The following is a 19,592-nucleotide window of genomic DNA, read 5'->3' as shown; positions in this document are numbered from 1 at the left end:
TACAATAAATCAAAAAAATTAGCCAGGCATGGTAGCACACGCCTGTAGTTCCAGCTCCTTGGAAGGCTGAGGTGGAAGGATCACCGGAGTCCAGCAGGTCGAGGCTGCGGTGGCCGGGAGCGGCCACTGCACTCCAGTCTGGGTGAGAGTGAGACTCCAACTCAAAAAAAAACAAAAGAACTTTTTCTTTTGATACTGCAGACAACTCTTGTATTCTTGTAAAACAGCATGCATAAACAAAATCAGTGAATCAGTTGCCCCTAGCTAGGTCAGAATTATCTTCCTGTTACATAAAGGAAAATACATCAGAGAAAGAATTCATTGTAGTAATTTTTCTATCTATTGGGTAAGTGGAAGGAATGGTCCCCATCATGTGTTAGGAAAAAAAGACTAGTAGTACCAGTAGACCAGAATCATTCTAAGAACTTTGTAAAAATCCACTAACATTCCACTTTGTGACTAGTTGATTGTATGTGGGCTATTTTCATAAGTCATGATATCATAGATTGCATTTGATACAGGCTTTATGAATATAAATATGAAGAATAATAATGATATAAAAAAATGCCTTAATCCAGGGCCAAGCACAGTGGGTTATGCCTGTAATCCCAGCACTTTGCGAGGCCGAGGCAGGAGGATTGCTTGAGCCCAGGGGTTCAAGACCAGCCTGGGCAATATAGTGAGACCTTGTCTCTACAAAAATTCAAAAAATTAGCCAGACGTGGTGGCATGTGCCTGTAGTCCCAGCTACTCAGGAAGCTGAGATGAGAGGATCACCTGAGCCCAGGAGGTCAAGGTTGTTGTGAGCCATGATTGTGCCACTACACCCCTGAACAACAGAGGGAGACCCTGCCTCAAAAAACAAACAAACAAACAAAAAACCTTTAACCCCAAACAAAATCTACTTAATAATATGATACCACCATTGCTTAGTCATCATAAAGTTAATTTGAGTTAAACAACCATTCAAATGGTGAAGTTTAAAAAGTGTTGAATCAGTACCTCAATATGATCCATTGCTTTCTGCCATACTGACTGCTTCTCCTCTGCACTGTGTCCAGGAATGGATAAGATATTGTGAATGTAATTAAAGACTTCCTCCTGAAGAGCACAGACAATGAAATTTATTCATTCATTCATTCGCTCAAGCCATATTTAGTTACTACCTACTATCTGTACCAGCCTTGGTAAACATCTATTATGTGGAAGTGAAAAACCATTTGGAGACAGTTAACTGATGGAAAGTTAGCACTAAAGAGAAAGCAACTGCTTAAAATTTTGGGTAGAAACTTTTCCCCATTAATTCTGATTTCAATTTATTAACCTTCAATGACCTAATGAGGGAATATCACACTTTTGTATTTGGTGATTCTGTCCGCACTCCCAATTTCATCTCAAATCACTCTTGCTCCACCTATATTGACTTTTGCTTCATCTATATCATTTCTATTCAATTCCTTGAACAAGTCCATTTTTTCCCTACCTCAGGTCCTTTGTATATACAGTTCCCTATCCAAGAACACTCTTCCCTTGGCTTTTCACTTGACTGGCTTCTCAAATTCAGTTTATATGTTACTTTCTCTGAGGTCCCTTTCCTGGCTGCTCTACATAAATCAGTTCCCCATTATCCTCTAAAGTTGCACCCATTGTCTCATGCCTAGCACTTACCACAATTTGTAATCTTATATTTGGTTTTGTTTACTGTCAATTTCCATCATTAAATTATAAGTTTCAAAACTGCAAGAACTATATATATTTTAATTATCAGTGCATACTTGGTTCATAGCAAGCACTCAATAAAACGGTGGTGAATGAATAAAGAAAGCCTTGGATCAGCAAGCATATATCCAAATATTTCTACTGAACAGTTACTTCTACTAGATGGAGACAAAAACTAAATTTAAAAAAAGGGTAAAGCACTTTCTTACTCACTTCTCTCAGTGGGTCACGTAAGTAGCAATCAATAATTTTGTCATACTGGTGTTCTCGTTCATACATAAATTCACAAATTTGATAGCTAGAATGTAAAAGGAAAAGCTTCAGTGTATCAAATAGGCAGGCAGTTAGTAGCTTACTGTCTTGAGAAGTTCACTCAGGCATACAAGTTAGTATTGAGAGACCCGCCTGGGCAACTTGGCAAGACCTCATCTCTACAATAGATCAAAATGAGCTGGGCGTGATAGTGCACGCATGTAGTTCCAGCTACTTGGAAGGCTGAGGCAGAAGGATCGCCGGAGCCCAGCAGGTTGAGGTTGTGGTGGCCGGGAGCGGCCACTGCAATCCAGTCTGGTTGACAGAGTGAGATTCCAACTCAAAAAAAAAAAAAAGAACAATGAATAGAGCAGATGTAATTTCTACCATTAAGTAAAGTTATGTTAAGTAAGGGAGATAAACATCTGCCATTTCCCTAAATACAGGTTTAATATGCTACTGGATACTATGTTCATAAAAAAATTTGAGCCGGGCTCGGTGGCTCAGCCTGTAATCCCTCGCTTTGGGAGGCTGAGGTGAATGGATTGCCTGAGCCTGCGGGTTCGAGACCTGCCCAGGCAACTTGGCGAGACCTCATCTCTACAATAAATAAAAAAATTAGCCGGGCATGGTAGTGCGTGCCTGTAGTTCCAGCTATTTGGAAGGCTGAGGCGGAAGGATCGCCGGAGCCCAGCAGGTCGAGGCTGCGGTGGCCGGGAGCGGCCACTGCACTCCAGTCTGGGCGATGGAGTCAGACTCCAACTCAAAAAATAAAAATAAAAATAAATAATAAAATAAATTTAAAAATAAAAAATTTGAAAGCTGGGTACAAAAGAAATACTAAAGCAATAATGTATCAGATAAAAAACTGTCAATATGTTAGATATCAACTTGTAATTTGCAAAAATTTAATATAAAGTTTCTCTGTTCAGACTTAAATATGTCAAATGAAACATTAAACAAACTAAATAGCAGTGTTAATACAGTATATTTTATTTGTTATGTCAAATTCTGCATGGTATCTAATAAACCTAGGGTAACAGTTAAAAAAATATGAAATACCATAAAAATAGTAAGGAAACATCTAAAATAATAAACCATAAGGCTGCTATTCAATTTTCATATTAAAACAATTATACAAACATCAAATATATATACCCTGTCAATTTCTGAAAATTTTACTAATTTCTAGAATTCAATTGAAAGGCAAAAACACTTAGGCTTTTGTTGTTATTTATTTAACCTTTCCTAATTAAAAAAGCAGCAATTTATCCATAAACTGGTTTCAAGTTAGAAAAGTGTCATGGAAAATTAACATATGACTTCAAAACAACTTACAACTCAGCTTTTTCTGCCATGCAGATGAGCCGACTCTCTTCAAATTGAACTATGCCTCCAGCCTGCAGCAATTCCAAAAGGACCTGAACATTTGAAATAAATGGATAAAAACATTTTGGAATTTACTAGCTCTTTAAGAGTGCATTCAGTCATGCACCATAACTTTTATTGTTTTTCTTTTGTATTCTTACTTGATGATATTTTGACAAGTTTTCACACATGCAAGAGGTTAGACTAAAATTATAATGTTGATCATATTGTACTGAAGACTTATATAAAAATAAATAACTTGGCCTTTCAGACATGAAAGGAATACCACAGTGTTTGCAAATAAAGCCCTATTAGAAAAATGAAGTGAATCACCACTAAGCTAAAAATGTCTGTATATATCCTTTCAAGAAATGAGGTTTTTTTACCTCACTTTTATGTCTTAAGGGTCTTTAAAATCAGTTGTCCACAGATAGTATCCATGTTTACAAGTTAATTTTTAAAAATTAGACATTGGAATTTTCATAACAGCACTATTCAAAATAGCCAAAAGTTAGAAAATATTCAAATGTCCATCAATGGGCAAATGAATAAACATGATATGGTACATACATACAATGGAATATCATTCACCTTAAAAAGGAAGGAAACTCTGATACATGCTACAGCATGGATGAAACTTGAGCACATTATGCTAAGTGAAATAAGCCAAACACAAAAGGACAAATGCTATATGATTGCATTTATATGAGGCACCCTAGCGTAGTCAAATTTGTAGAGACAGAAAGAATGGTGGTTGCTAGGGATTAGAGGAGGAGAGAATAGAGAGTTACTGCTTAATAAGTATGGTGGTTCAGTTTGGGAAGATGAAAAAGTTCTGGAGATGAACGATGATGATGACTGCACAACAATGTGAAAGCCGCTGAACTGCACATTCAAAAATTGTCAAAATGGTGATTTTTATGTTTTATATATTTTACCACAATAAAAAAAAAATTGGGCTCATATAATTAACTACCACACTAATTAGCTGAAACAAAGGAATCCACATTACTACCTGTATTCAACATAATTTAAAAAAACAATCAAAATTTAAGCAGCTGTTCTCTTTCCTAAGACAGCCTGTAGCAGTCACTGGACCACAGCTCTGCAGAGAAAGGGTCACTGTTGCTATCCCATGGTCTTTATCTGAGTCTCAACTTCCCAGCTGTGCACTAATACCATAAAAAAATCAGCACAACTCTCAAAGTATTTAATTTTACTGGTTTACTTACCTGACAAAGTTTGGCTATCAATACTAAATGGGTTGACTCTCTTAGTGTTTCCAATTACGGTGGGTAAGCTTTTTTTTTTTCTGAGTCAAAGTTTCACTCTGTTGCCCAGACTGGAATGCAGTAGCACACTCATAGGCACCGCAGCCTTGACTCGCTGGGCTCATGCAATCCTTCCGCCTCAGCCTTCCAAGTAGCTGGAACCACAGGCATGTGCCACCACACCTGGCTAATTTTTTGATTTATTGTACAGACGTGGTCTTGCCAAGTTTCTCAGGCTGGTCTCGAACCCCTAGACTTAGGCAATTCTTTTGCCTCTGCCTGCCAAAGTGCTGGGATTACTAGAACTAGAAGGGACCCTCAAGAAAGCGGCATAAATAGAAAGAAGTTGTAATTTTTTACTATCTCACGGTAATTAATGAAGAGACAGATGGATTCTAGTCTCCAGAATGGCCAATCCTAATACAGTGGGTTTTTAGAACCATCTCACAAGTTGAGTGTGCCAATACTATGAATGCTACTTCTTTTCTGGTTCAGGATCACAGCAGTCAACATTGGCTACCAGATTAATGATACTGATGGGACACAGGGCATACCAAGAGCTAACTATTGCTACATAAGACGAGTCCAGTCTACCTAAGCATTTAGTTTTATATAAGCTCCTCCATTTAATCTATTTTCTAGTTGCCACTAACTTTAACTTAGTATTAGGGTGTGGCACAAGTCATTTCCCACTTAAGTCTAGCGAAGTCTAGTACAGAAGAGTTTTTTCTGGCTTAGTCTATCTTCCTTCTCATTTTTTAGCAAAAAGATATCTAATAGTTCAGACCTGTTGTCTTTCAGAGTGTCGGGAGTCATCGTCAGGACTACAGAGGAATTCAAGAACCTGGGAAAAGGAAAAGTATTTTATTTGATATCAGCATGCGTGCAGCACTGTTAAAATAAAAACAACAATAACTAACTTTCAATATCACCAACTCATTCACTCAACTATAATAAATACCACAGGCATATGTGCCTTCCCAACTGTACATGAAACATTTTAAGCTAAGTACAGGAAACACTTTAAGTTAAGTTTTAAAGCTAATAATATGTGCCTTATAAACATATTTCTTTACTATTTAGAAACATAATTAGAAGGCAGTGTTATCACTATATCTTAAGGTTCCTGATACGATAGACCAAGCAAAGCATGAACTTAGAAGTCAGACCACTTGAATTTGAATACTAACCTTGTTAACACTTAATAATAACATTTCCTGTTAATAATAACACTTACTAAGTATTACCTTGGATGACTACTTGATCTCTCCAGGCTTTAGTTTCCTTATCTGTAAGGATAACTATCCCTATTTCAGAAGTATTGAGAGGGTTGAACTAACATATACATATAAAGCTTTGGAACAACGCCTGACACTATGAAGTGCTCAGTAAATGCTAGTCATTATTAGCTACTTTCTCCAGAAAAGAAGTTATTTTTTTTTCCACCTAGACACACAGGAGATATTTAACTGGGATTAGAAGACATCTTCAGAGTCAAAGTCATGTGTAAGTAAATTCAGATTTTCCTAAAGTAATATCTTCTCCAGATGATGGTCATCATAGTCTTACTGCCAGTGAGATAAGGCGATATTCAACTTGGAAAATTATTGAGCAAAGAATTCTAGGCAATTTAAAGCAACAGAATAATTTAGAGAACAGAATCTCTATAAACCAATCTCCACAAGCCATACTGCTATGGAACGAGGTTACCAGGCAAAACCATACTATCTGGAACATATGATTAAAATACACATATACACACATAAACACACACACCCCTAACCTAGACCCAAAACCTGAACAGGCCTCTCCTTAAGACATTTATCCAAATTAAACAGTCTGTCATCACATTAAGAAACAGTGTAATCCAGTGAACTTTGCACAGTAAATAAAGGAAAAACATTTCCAGTTCTCATTGTTAAAAACACATACCTGATCAAAAAGTGTTCTGTTTACAAACAAAGTATTGTCAGGTTTTGCAAGCTGCCGAGCAAGGAATGTAAAGAGACACCCCACTTGTGAGGGGGTAAAATCTGAATTCTCCACCATAACCTGATGAGCAAAGGAAACCATTTATTCAATACACCATCTGGTTTGATGCAAAAAATATATACAATTAGAAGGAGGGAAGTCTCATTACTGGAAACTCATGAAAAGATTCTTTTACTGACTGTGCAACAATTGAATTCAATGCCATTTAGAAGAAGCACAACCACTTGCATACTCTGAAAGGAAAACATTTTAGTGATTTTTGGCATATATCTAGTGCAACTTGGATGAGGACTGAATTGTCAGAGAGGTGGATGTGGATTGCAAATAAATATTAATCATGTTTCCCTCAGGAATTCTTAGAGAATTTACTAAAATTCAATTTAAATTAAATTAAATAGCCCTTCTAAAAATCTGTCCATTAACCAGGGGAAAAAGTTGCTTTGGGGTATTTTTTGGGGTATTTTTTTTTTTTTTTTGAGTTAGAGTCTCACTCTGTCGCCCAGACTGGAGTGCAGTGGCCGCTCCCGGCCACCGCAGCCTCCACCTGCTGGGTTCTGGCAATCCTTCTGCCTCATCCTTCCGAGTAGCCGGAATTACAGGTGGGCGCTACCACGCCCTGCTGATTTTTTGATTTATTGTAGAGATGAGGTCTCGCCAAGTTGCCCAGGCGGGTCTCGAACCTGCGGGTTCAGGCAATCCACTCACCTTGGCCTCCCAAAGTGCTGGGATTATGGGCTGAGCCACCGAGTCCAGCCTGCTTTGGGGTTTAAGAGTGAGATAACCTAAGAGTGAAGGCATCCTAGAAAAAAAAGTAGGCTACCACAAACATCAATGAAGTAAATAGCTTCTGCCTTGTCTACAAGCAATGCCCAGAACAGATGATTTTGTATAACAGGCTTTTGACAATCACAGTGTCAAATCATAGTCATTCCTCTGCTTTAACTCAACTCACATATCCTGAGTACTCATAATGTGTAAGAGAAAATTTAGTTCAACTGGTTGGAGAATGGATTGAAAAGAAATAAGAAAAATAGCTTTTAAGATAAGCTTTAAAGCCCATGCAAAACTTTTGACAAGAAAAATGGCAGCAAATAGGGTAAAGCTGGCAGAAAAAAGACTGTGAGCAAAAGCACGGACACAAAAAATTTGAGTTTGTTAGGGGGTACTACAATTTTCATTAGCATGAAGCAGCATAGATGAGGAGGAAAAGATCAGATTAAAAGGGAAGATTAGGCCTCAAATGTCATCCTAAGGAATCAAGAATTTATTCCACAGATAATTGGGAAGTTATTAAATGTCATCAACCAGGAGACTTGATCATGATCCATTCTGTACTTAGGAAAATTACCTTGTCAGCAAGGAATGCGATAAAATAGCAGAAGGAGGAAATAGAAGGCAGGGAGGTCAAGATACCAATGACTGCGGGGGTCCAAGGAAGAGGCAAAGGGCTCTGAACTAAGGCAGTGATTATGAAGATGGAAGGAGGAACAGATAAAAAAGACACCTCAGAGACAGGACAAGTATTTCTATGTGTGGAAATATGTGGTTTAAAGGAGCAATAAAAAATGACAGATGTTGAACCTGATTAGTAGGTGGAATAATGATGCCATTCACAAAGAGAGAATGCAGAAGTCTGGGAGGAGGACCATGTATTGTTGCCGGCTGGCTGAATTCATGGGGGCAACTCTACAACAAATTAGGGCATAGTACCCTGACATATCTGTTGAAGTCCCAAGCTCCTTCCTTCCATACTCTATTCTAAGATAAATAAGGTTTCTCCCATCATAAAACATTTCCTAGCTTGAGATACAGTAAGGACACCTCTTTCTTTTACCCTTCCTGCTTCAGTCTTTTACCCTTCCTGCTTCAGTCCTGCAATCACACTTGTTCAAGTGCATAATCATTACTGGAGTATGTGGATATTTCAAGTTATAAAAAAACTACCTCAGCAAGCCCTTCAGGTCCCCTCCCACTGTGGGAACTTTTCTGTCCTCTCAATAAGTCCTGTTTTTTTAAAAAAAGAAAAAAGAAAAAAAACTACGTCCCAAATATATGACTGTTGCAGTCGTATAAATCCAATTCATAATATTCAAAGAGCTTTCTAGATCTTTAAAATACTCAGTCATCACTCCTTTTCAGTGTCTCCTCTGCCTTTAGACCTTCTTTTTGCTTTATAAGTGTAAACTCCTAAATTGTCTGATCCTACACACTCGTGTAGGAGAAAACAGCTCTTACTCAAAGCCAATTCCTCTGCCACCTCAGTGAACGTCTAATTGGTTATCATCCTACAAAGTGTCTACTTCTTTTTGACCTATTTCAGAGACCATGCTTACAATATTTTCTAGTCAATCTTGTAAAAAGTCACAAATAAACCGTTTTTTCACTCTCTGTCTGCAGCCATTCAGCACACATAAAATTGCCCATACACCTGTCTTCTGGTCACTGCCTAGGCTCTTACACCCACCAGCCCCATAAAAAAATACACTTTAACAAATCAGCACACCTCTAGCACACCTCTAGCACCAGAAATGAGATAAATGATCTCAGGAGTTCATTCTTCATTGACTCAAGGTAAATATCTTTAAAATCTAATTATAGAGTTGTGGGGTACAAGTAAGAGTTTACTGCATAAGTAGGCTGCATGCAATTCGTGAAGTTGACCTGGGGTAAATGTTTTTGAAACAACATTTAAGAATGGCAATTCATCATAGTAATAATAGTTGCGTACTTTATGGAACTTTATTCTTTTCATTTGAATTATTCTTCCAACTCAGTACAGTTTTAAATTCAAATTTCAATTTAATCAACTTACAAATATTTCTTAAACATCTGCTTCGTTTCATGTATTGTGCTGGACATGCTCTAGGCATGCTAAAACAATGACCACACCTCCCAAATAATAATGATTAGAAGAATCCTCACAGTCTCAATCTTCAGGAAGTTCAAGTCCAGACAGGAAAATATGTAAACACTGCGATTCGGTATATTAAATGTAGCATAAAGTGTTGTATGAACACAGAGGAGCAACTAGCCTAGAAGTGTGAGAGAGGGTTCAAAAAGTTTGCTATGGATGTTATTTGAGTTCAGTCTTGGAAAATGGTTAGGAATAGACCAGTCAATGAAAGAGAAGAAAAATGCATCATAGGCTGAAAAAAAAAAAACCCCATGCAAAGTACAATATACCATAAAGACAACACAGAAAGTCTAGTGTATTCCAATAATTTAATATGGCTGAGAAGTGCATGATACAGCGTGTGGGGGATTGAGAAGGTATGTTGAGGTGGGGAGGCAGTTGAGAGAGGGGAGCAGTTATAAAGAAGTATTTGGACCAGAAAATATAGAAGAATCTTGGATGTAGTGTTAAACTCTTAAAATGGATATGGCAGAAGTTACTACTTACACTCCAACATCTATTCTTTCCTCCTAACTTAGAAACAGAACACCTCATGTTTAGATGAGCATGTGGTTACCAAGAACACAGATGATGTTTCTCAGCATCTCTTAGCAACTAAGGAGCCATATACCTAAGTTCTTGGCAATATGATGTAAGCAGAATTATAGTACATAACTTTTAGGAAGTTTCTTTAAGGAGAGGCAACACTTCATCTTTTTCTACCTGCAGGTTGGCTAGAATGCAGAGGTAAAGGCTGGACCCTGAGCAAACATATTGAAGACAGAAATCACATACTAAATATAAACCTAAGACACAAGAAATCTGCGTCCCTGATAAGTTTATGAACCACTCTATTAGAATAGGCTGCCTATTTCTAGACTTCCATGAGAAAAATAAACTCCCATCACAATAGACCTCTTGCTATTTTGAGTTTTCTCTCTCACAGCAGAACTTAATTCCAATTGACCAACAGAAGTGCCATAGAAGAAGTTAAGAATAGGGAGATTATTTAGGAAGGTATTTTGGAAATCTGGGTGAAAAAATTCTCTATACTAGCCACCTGAATCAAATTGGCATTATCTGAGAGCTTAGCAAACCTATTCTTATAATCATCACTGCCTATCTCACAAAGTAGCTCAAAGAGATAAAGTATGCGTTGAAAATTATCAAGAACTATTACACATGTAATGCATTGATGTTATGCACAACTAGAAAATATTTTAATACTGTTCTCTTGTCCAAAATGATCTAAAAGTCACTAAAAAGAAGAAATTTCCATTTTACAGTCAAATGAACAGACTGAAAACTCTAAGCTTTCAACTGCAAGAGGAAACTGGCCTGCTTGAAGTTATGCAGATGGAAAGAAGAATAACCTGTCTCCGCATTAATTCATTAGCAGCAGCTGAACTCAAAATAGCTTGCACTGAATCTAATTAGATTTATATTGACATAATCAGCTCCATGTGCCTCAATCATTTTTAAGTGTCACTTATCATCTCAGAGCCGCGGCAAAATATGGCACTACCTTAGCAACAAAATGATGTTGGTATGAGACAGAAGATTCTTCATGTTAATTATTTTCTCAAAGCATTCTGAAGTAAGCCTTTATTATTACACATAATCATACTAAAATAGCAATGACCACAATATACATTTCTCAAGAATAATACTCTGGATCCTGGTCTCCAGTCTAAAGCTGAGATATATTCAGTTTTTAAATTAATGATTAGGATTTATTCAGCTCTTCAGAACAATGATGCCATAATAAAATTTTAAGATATGACTACAACATTCCACTAAAGATTATTTTATACCCTGCTATAAAACAATTCAATTATCTTAACGTAAGTAGCAATATAAAGACATGTACTCTCTGGATACTTACTTTCAACAAAATATCCACAATTCGCTGTTGATATTCCACAGCTTGCTTGTCATTTTTAAAATCTTCAAAGGTCTAAAAGGGAGAAAGAAATTTTCAAAAGTAATTATGATCTGCACATTTTGGAAGAAAACAAATTATTTAATTATTGTTAATAAAATCCAAGTAATTCTCAAATAAGATAAACATCCTGATCAGGTTTCACCTTTAATGAGAAGTTATTTGTAGTGAGTCAAGTGAGTCCAAAGCTATAATATTTAATAGTACAACCAGCCGGGCTCAGTGGCTCAGCCTGTAATCCCACGCCTTTGGGAGGCTGAGGTGAGTGGATTGCCTGAGCCCGCGGGTTCAAGACCCGCCTGGGCAGTGAGACCTCATCTCTACAATAAATCAAAAAATCAGCCGGGCGTGGTAGCACATGCCTGTAATTCCAGCTACTTGGAGGGCTGAGGTGGAAGGATCGCCAGAGCCCAGCAGGTTGAGGCTGCGGTGGCCGGGAGCAGCCACTGCACTCCAGTCTGGGCGACAGAGTGAGACTCCAACTCAAAAAAAAAAAAAAAAGTGCAAGGTATTCTGAGACATTTTATTTTATTTATTTATTTGAGTCAGTGTCTCACTTTGTTGCCCAAGCTAAAGTGCAGTGGCATAATAACATCTCACTGCAGCCTCGACCTTCTAGGCTCAGGGGATCCTTCTGCCTCAGTCTCCTGAGTAGCTGGAACTACAGGTGTGTGCCATCCTGCCCAGTTTATTTTTCTGATTCTTTTCTAGAGCAAAAGTCTTGCTATGTTGCCTAAGTTGGTCTCGAACTTCTTGACTCAAGTGATTCTCCCACCTTGGCCTCCCAAAATGCTGGGAGTACAGGTGTGAGCCACTGCGCCCAGCTGGTATTCTGAGACTTTAAAAAGTCACTAAGAAGTATAAAACTCTGAGAAGAAAGGAAAGCAAAGTCTATAAGCAAAGAAAAAGAGAAAAAACAATAATGGCAAGAGGCAATTTGGGAGCAAAGGTCTGAGAACAGAAGGATGAAATATAACATGCTCAGTCATCATTCAGTCTGTTATTTGGAAATAGCTAAGACATAGTTTATTAACTGTCATGAAAAATAACTTTCATAATTTCCATGTCAATGAAAAAAATTATACCCAAAGATAGGCGTTTAAAAAATTATTGTGGCAAAACTGTTGAAATGTTAAAATTCTCAAGTGTTATTACAAAGAATAGTTATTCTATTCTTTTCTCTCTTTTTTTTTTATAGCTGTGGGGTTCAATTTAGGGTTAGGTATACAAATGTTCATTATGCAGGTACCCTTGGTTGATAAGGTATGCCCCTCCATCCCCTGGCAGTTTCCCTCAACTGCCAATCCCACTCCCCCTCCCCCACCAGTTTCCCACTACTGCCAATCTCTTATAGTATTATGATAATTGTTCAAGGTCCACTTATGACTGAGAACATATGGTACTCTGTTCTTTGTTTCCAAGTTGCTGTGAAGTCTGTATGTTTGTCCGTCTTTATGGCTGCATAATATTCCATTGTGTATATGTACCACATTTTTTTTTTTTTTATCCAGTCCAGCTTTGATGGGCAGCATGGTTGGTTCCATATTTTTGCTATTGTGAATAGAGCTACAACAAACATTCATGTGCAGATATCTTTTTTTGTAGAATGGTTTGAGTTCCTCTGGGCATATTCCCAATAGGGGGACTGCTGGGTCATATGGAAGGTCAATTTCTAGTTCTTTCAGAAATCGCCACACTGTCTTCCAAAGAGGTTAGTTATCCTATTCTTAAAACACTGCCAAGAATGGCAATTTTTATTTTATGCCCCTGCTTAAGTAGAGTCAAATGTACTTTGAATATAAATGCATCAAAATGCATTACAATGCCAGATTCTGTTTGGCAGTATATGATAACAGCATGTCACAAAAACACCTACTATATTTAGGATACATGTATAAAGAAATTGAAATTGTATCCACTATCAAAACATTGAAGTGAAAATATTTACTAATAATAAGAATGAAAGACCGGAAAAGCTTTCCTACGGTTTTCACTTAGCAGATTAGGTTCTGAGAAATATTTAAATTCACATAGCAGCCAGGCCTGGTGGCTCAGCTTGTAATCCCGCGCTTTGGGAAGCTAAGGTGAGTGGATTGCCTGAGCCCACAGGTTTGAGACCCATCTGGGCAACTTGGCAAACCCTCATCTCTACAATAAATCAAAAAATTAGCCGGGTGTGGCAGCACACGCCTGTAGTTCCAGCTACTTGGAAGGCTGAGGTGGAAGGATCACTGGAGTCTAGCAGGTCGAGGCTGTGGTGGCCAGGAGCATGGCACTGCACTCCAGTCTGGGCGACAGAGTGAGACTCCAACTCAAAAAATTAATTAATTAATTAATTGTTTATTATATTATTAACCTTATAAAAGTAACATATGCTCATTAGGGAAATTTCCTCTATCTCACAGAGTTAACTACTACTAATATTTAGGTGTATTTCTATCCTGTCTTTTTCTCTCCAAATACTGTATATATGTGTGTATTTTACATATTTGTGTGCCTGCTGCTTTCACTAAACACTACAAGCATTTTTCCACACTGTCAAATGTTTTTCAAAAAACAACCACACTCGTATTTAATTGAGAAAATACATCATATTTTATATAATTATTTCCCTAGAAGCATTTTCACAGATAATCTGGTTTGCTCAAATTCATCTCTAGTTAAACATGTGCACAGGTGTTTTCAGCAAAAAGTGTCCATGTTCCATTTCAACTTCAGTTATTTCCACTATCATAACCACCATATCTCCTTCAGAGCCCACTTCCATATTTAGTATGCCAGGTATTATAAGAATATAATTTATGAATTTATGAAATTAGAGACATACCACATCTAACCCAGCTGCTCTCTTTAACTTTTTGATGAGTGTGTTTTGGAGCTGGGAAAAGATGGTGTGCTGGGGTTGGGGGAGGGGGTTAGGGGAGCAAGAAGAGAAAAGAGAAAGAGAAAGGGAGATAAGGAACTAGAAACTACACTTGATCTTAGCCAAAAGGCTGAGGAACTAGAAAGAAACAATGAGTAGCACAAAAAAATTTTAAACATTTGAAACCTTGATTTACTGATAGGGCACAAAAATGTACCTGCATAAACATTATTATTTTTCTTTCTAGAAAAAAAAAATGATTGCCCTGGCTTCTTTGAAAATACCTTAAAATCATACTATCTCTTACCAGTGCCAATACATTTAGAAATTCTCTTGTGTCAAAATGTAGCAAAGTCCGTACATAAGGATAGATTTCTTCCTCAGGGGAAGCTTCTGCTGAATGTAGGCGAATTAGAAATTCAAAAACCTGCAAGTTGAAAAAAAAAGGTGATAATTCTCTCACCTGACAAAGTATCTTGCTGAAGCAATGATTCCCATTTGGGTAAAATAAAGGCAGATTTGATTCAATTTAAATTGACCACTATGTTATAAGTTCTCTCTTAAATTCTTTCTTAGCTATGATTACTGACTTTAGTAATAGTGTGTAGGCTCTCTCTATAACAGGTGATAACTCCTGACCCAGGTGTAATCCTCAACTGCAATTTGTCTTCAGTGCATTTTAACAAGAAATGTAGACAGTAAACATGCTATGACAATATTACCAACCTGGTTTTTAACCAAGGGAACAAGATCTTCAGGGATGTCACCAAGGGGATAGGCACGACCTGCTAGACTACAGCTAGAAGAAAAGAATGAGAACAGATTTGGTGACTCATAAAGGGGTAACTTTCAAGTGAGTAACACATTATTTCTCAAACTTGAGATACTAGTTCATTTTTAAGCAGGCTCAGCTTTTGTCAGTTAGGTCAAATCCAAACCAGAGCAAGATGACATCCAGTTCAGAAAATGCGAGTGAAAGAAATGGTGGTAAAGGAATATCCTGTGACTGAGCAGGGGCTTTCATTTCTACATATGTTTCCTAAGAAAAGCCCACACTGCACTAAGGGAGCAAGAAGGAATGAGGAAAGACTATCTAAAGGTTTCACACCAAGCATCAAGAAAGATGGTGCCTAATGGCACCATTAAACTATGAATTACCTGTTAAAAAAGCCTGATGTCCTCAGATATTTTTAAACCAGTGGCTCTAAGAATGGTGATTAAAGATAGAGGAAAGGCCAGGCATAGTAGCTCATGCTTATAATCCCAGCACTTTGGGAAGTCAAGGCAGGAGAATTGCTTGAGTCTGGAAGTTCAAGACCAGCCTGGGCAACATAGTGAGACCTCATCTCTACAAAAAAATTAGCTGGATGTGGTAGCACATGCCTGAAGTCCCACCTACTCAGGAGGTTCAGGCAGAAGGACTGCTTGAGCCCGGGAAGTCAAGGTTGTGGTGAGCTGGGATTATGCCACTGCACTTTGGTTTGGGCAAAGAGTAGGATCTGTGTGTGTGTGTGTGTGTGTGTGTGTGTGAGAGAGAGAGAGAGAGAGAGAGAGAGAGAGAGAGAGAGAAAGAGATGGGGAAAGAGCTAGTCCTAGTCTAATAAATATCTGGGCCTGGCTTATACCTATGATCCCAGCACTTTGGAGGAAGTGGTGAGAAGATTGCCCAAGCACTGGGGTTCAAGATCAACCTGGGCAACTTGATGAGACCTTGTCTCTAAATAAATCAAAAAATTAGCTGGGCATGGTGGCACGCAGCTACTTGGAAGGCCAAGGTGGAAAGATCACCTGAACCCATCAGGTCAAGGTTGCAGTGGCCAAGAGTGTGCCACTGTACTCTAGCCTGGGTGACAGAGTGAAACTCGGACTCAGGAAAAAAAAATAGTCTGGAAAATGTCTGCAGTAGGACAAACCTTAAGGGAGAGAGAGAATCTGAAGAGAAATCTGAAGAGAAATTCACCTTACAGTTTCACCTCTAAATCAGATCTCCTTTGTGCCTAATAAGCTGGGCTGAATGATTACAAATGTCTTCTGAATATGTCTTCCTTTTTCCTATTTTTTTTTGAAGGGGAGGCAAATTTTAATCCTTTTTGAACTTATCATCAATTTTCTTTTTCTTTTTTTTGAGTTGGGGGTTTCACTCTGTCACGTAGGCTGGAGTGCAGTAGCACACTCATGGCCATTGAAGCCTTCACCTCCTGGGCTCAGGCAATCCTTCCGCCTCAGTCTTCCAAGTAGCTGGAACCACAGGTGTGCACCATCATGCCCAGCTAATTTTTGGATTTATTGTAGAGACAAGATCTTGCCAAGATGCCCAGGCTGATCTTGAACCCCTGGTCTCAGGCAATTCTCTCGTCTTGGCCTCCCAAAGTGCTGGGATTACAGGCTTGAGCCACCATGCCCAGCCATCATCAACTTTCAATGTTAGATTAAAGACAGATGGATACCAGCATATTTCTTTCTAAAGATGATACAGATGATAAAGCAATGAAAGCTGTTATGCTCTTCTGCACTAAATAAACAACATAACAAGTGTGAAATAGGTCTCAAAGTTAACTCTGAGACTAGTCAGAAGCTAAGATGATGCTCTGGCAAGTTCCGTCACCTTCCTACCTTCCTACCAAACAACTATCTAAAACATCTATATAAAAGTTCTGTCAGTCGGGCTCGGTGGCTCAGCCTGTAATCCCGCGCTTTGGGATTACAGGTGAGTGAGTTGCCTGAGCCCGCGGGTTTGAGACCCACCTGGGCAACTTGGCGAGACCTCATCTCTACAATAAATCAAAAAAATTAGCCGGGCGTGGTAGCGCACGCCTGTAGTTCCAGTTACTTGGAAGCCTGAGGTGGAAGGATCACCGGAGCTCCGCAGGTCGAGGCTGCGGTGGCCAGGAGCATGCCACTGCACTCCAGTCTGGGTGACAGAGTGAGACTCCAAATCAAAAAAAAAAAAAAGTTCTGTCAAGATTCAATTCTGAGCTTGTATAGTCCACTGGAATGAACTCTGCTCTAGGAGTCAGGAGATTAACATTCCAGTTCTACTTCTGTCACTAACTTTTTCATGATTTCAACAAACCTCTTGCCCTTATATGTGAAATAGAGACAACATATATTCCACAGAGTTGTCAGTAGCAAAAGTAAAGTACTCTATACCAAGATTTCTCAATCTCAGTACTACTGATATCTTGGGCCAGATAATCCTTTGTTGTGGGGATTACTCTGTGCTTTTTAGGATGCTTAGCAGCATCACCCCCAGTTGTAACAACCAAAAATGTCTCTAGACATTGCCACACATCTCCAGGGAGTGAGGGACAAAATCACCTATTGTTGAGAACTATTGCTCTACATAAAAGACCTTTGAAAAATAAAAAGTTCTGACAAGAGTACCTCTAAAAATACAGAAGAAACAGAGATAAATAAAAATATCTTACCTAATATATACAAGAAGCTTATTGCCCATAACAACTTGTTCATCTAAAATAGAAAAATGATATATTCAGTAATTCTCTCTCAAAATCTTTTCAGAAATATAATCTTTATGTGGAAACAAAAAATAAAACTTGGCATTTAAGGTGAGGTAAATATATTCCTAAATAACAGAAAATTGACATAAGACCACTTTAACTATTATTTTTGAATTTCTATTAGTTTCTTTTCACAGACACAAAATCAATACGAGTTATTCAAGAATACAACTGAATAGCAGAAGGAATAGATCTGAGAGTAGAGAAATATGTATTGCTAACCAAATCACTAGTGGGGACCAGGGGAAAGCGTAGATTAGGCAATGACTTGACATATTGTAAATCATGACCACTTAATGAATATTAAGGCATAACTATACTGTCTTTCTCATTTGTAACATGGACTTTCACCACCTACATTTCTGAGACAGTAACTGTTTCCTAACGTTTAAAGTAACCTGAACTAAATGATCTTTAGGACCCTGTCAACTCTCAGTTATGTAAACAATGTAAGACTATCATCTAGTGATACAAGTCTATTCTTTGACTAAGGGAAATCAGAAGGACAATTTGACTAAACTTTAGGCCAAGGGGCCAAGGGCAGATCATAGTATACTGACCATAAGAATTTGCGGTGGTGATAATGCAAAGCTGAAGGTTCCATTTTTGTATATGAATACTGGACATAACAGAAGCATGTGCACATCTTATTAATAACCTTTTATAAACACTCTACATTTGTAATGTTATTAGTGCAAATAAATGTAAATTGCTGAAAATTAAATGAATAATTACATTTTGCTCTAGTTCCCAAATGTTATTTGATCCAATTCAACCATTATGACACGATGGTTGGTGATCATCACCTTAATGGAACGCCAAGTTGCTATTTAATGGCTTATCAGATAAACACCTTTCTTGCTAGAAAATCTCAAATAAAGTATACCTAGTTCATGATATTCCCAGAGAGTTAGATTTACTTAACACACCTACTTCCATTATCCCACTTTTATGAGTTTCTTAAGAGCAGAAACTATGTGTTATCTCTGCATTTCTAGCATCTAGCATAATATCTGGCACATAAGTAGGTAATTAGTAAATGCATACTGAACTGAATTGACATAGTACTTAATTTTCTGTATGTTTTCTCTTTCCAATATCTTCTTTTAGACAATTTCCTGTTGTAAAAACTCATCAATTCCATTTGGATTTTTCATTACTCCACTTTAATTTCTGGTAGATGTATGTGTGAAAGGCAATTTTCAAGTTTATTTTTAAAAGATTAGGTTCAGAACCGCTATTAGGTATGAGGGATTAAGCCTAAAAAATGATCATCCCCCCTGCCTGCCCCAGCCTGTATAGTAAAAAACTGCAAAACTTGGACATAATATTGAAAGGACAGACCCAGAATGGGAAGCCATTTTTCATCTTGTTCTTAAACCCTGACACAATGATGAGAAAGTAGAAGCTATGCTTTTGGAGAAATGCACACTTTAGGTATAATTAACTTTACCGACTTTGTCTTTTCAGAAACAGACTTCCAAGTATCTGAGGTATCTCATAGTGGCAATCGAGCTTGCCTAGAATAAAGGGAATTTACAAGGCCTAAGACATCATGCATTGGGCAAGGACTGTAAAAGTCATGAAACTTGTAATTACAAAAGTTATAACTGCTCAGAGGGAGAACAGAAGAGGATTCGATCTTCCAGTAAATTGAGCACTATCTCCAGGGAAGCCAAGGATCCCCCAAAGCTACCCACTGGGAATGCCTAGGAGATAAGCGGAGGTACATCCTCCATTGGGTCTAAGGAATGTGTTTGGGAAGGTGCAG

At 38.0% G+C, this 19,592-nt stretch overlaps 1 protein-coding gene across 1 annotated transcript in view; it reads right to left on the bottom strand.

The window, feature by feature from the left end:
• The window catches only part of VPS8 (VPS8, CORVET complex subunit), a gene marked incomplete at its 3' end in the record, with an annotated part of 188,224 nt that overhangs the window by 41,103 nt on the left and 127,529 nt on the right, over positions 1–19,592 (bottom strand). The window contains exons 27-35 of the mRNA XM_021714853.1: positions 17,729–17,771; positions 15,027–15,099; positions 14,608–14,727; positions 11,381–11,452; positions 6,543–6,662; positions 5,398–5,454; positions 3,310–3,392; positions 1,933–2,017; positions 1,003–1,101 (exon numbers count right to left, since the gene is read on the bottom strand). Of these exons, the coding sequence (XP_021570528.1) occupies positions 1,003–1,101; positions 1,933–2,017; positions 3,310–3,392; positions 5,398–5,454; positions 6,543–6,662; positions 11,381–11,452; positions 14,608–14,727; positions 15,027–15,099; positions 17,729–17,771 (752 nt within the window). The remainder of the gene's footprint in view (positions 1–1,002; positions 1,102–1,932; positions 2,018–3,309; positions 3,393–5,397; positions 5,455–6,542; positions 6,663–11,380; positions 11,453–14,607; positions 14,728–15,026; positions 15,100–17,728; positions 17,772–19,592) is intronic.

The sequence above is a fragment of the Carlito syrichta genome, unplaced genomic scaffold, assembly GCF_000164805.1.
Source record: "Carlito syrichta isolate Samal-C Ts95f unplaced genomic scaffold, Tarsius_syrichta-2.0.1 Scaffold305827, whole genome shotgun sequence".
Taxonomy (NCBI): Eukaryota; Metazoa; Chordata; class Mammalia; order Primates; family Tarsiidae; genus Carlito; species Carlito syrichta.
This window is presented reverse-complemented; position numbering and strand designations above follow the sequence as displayed.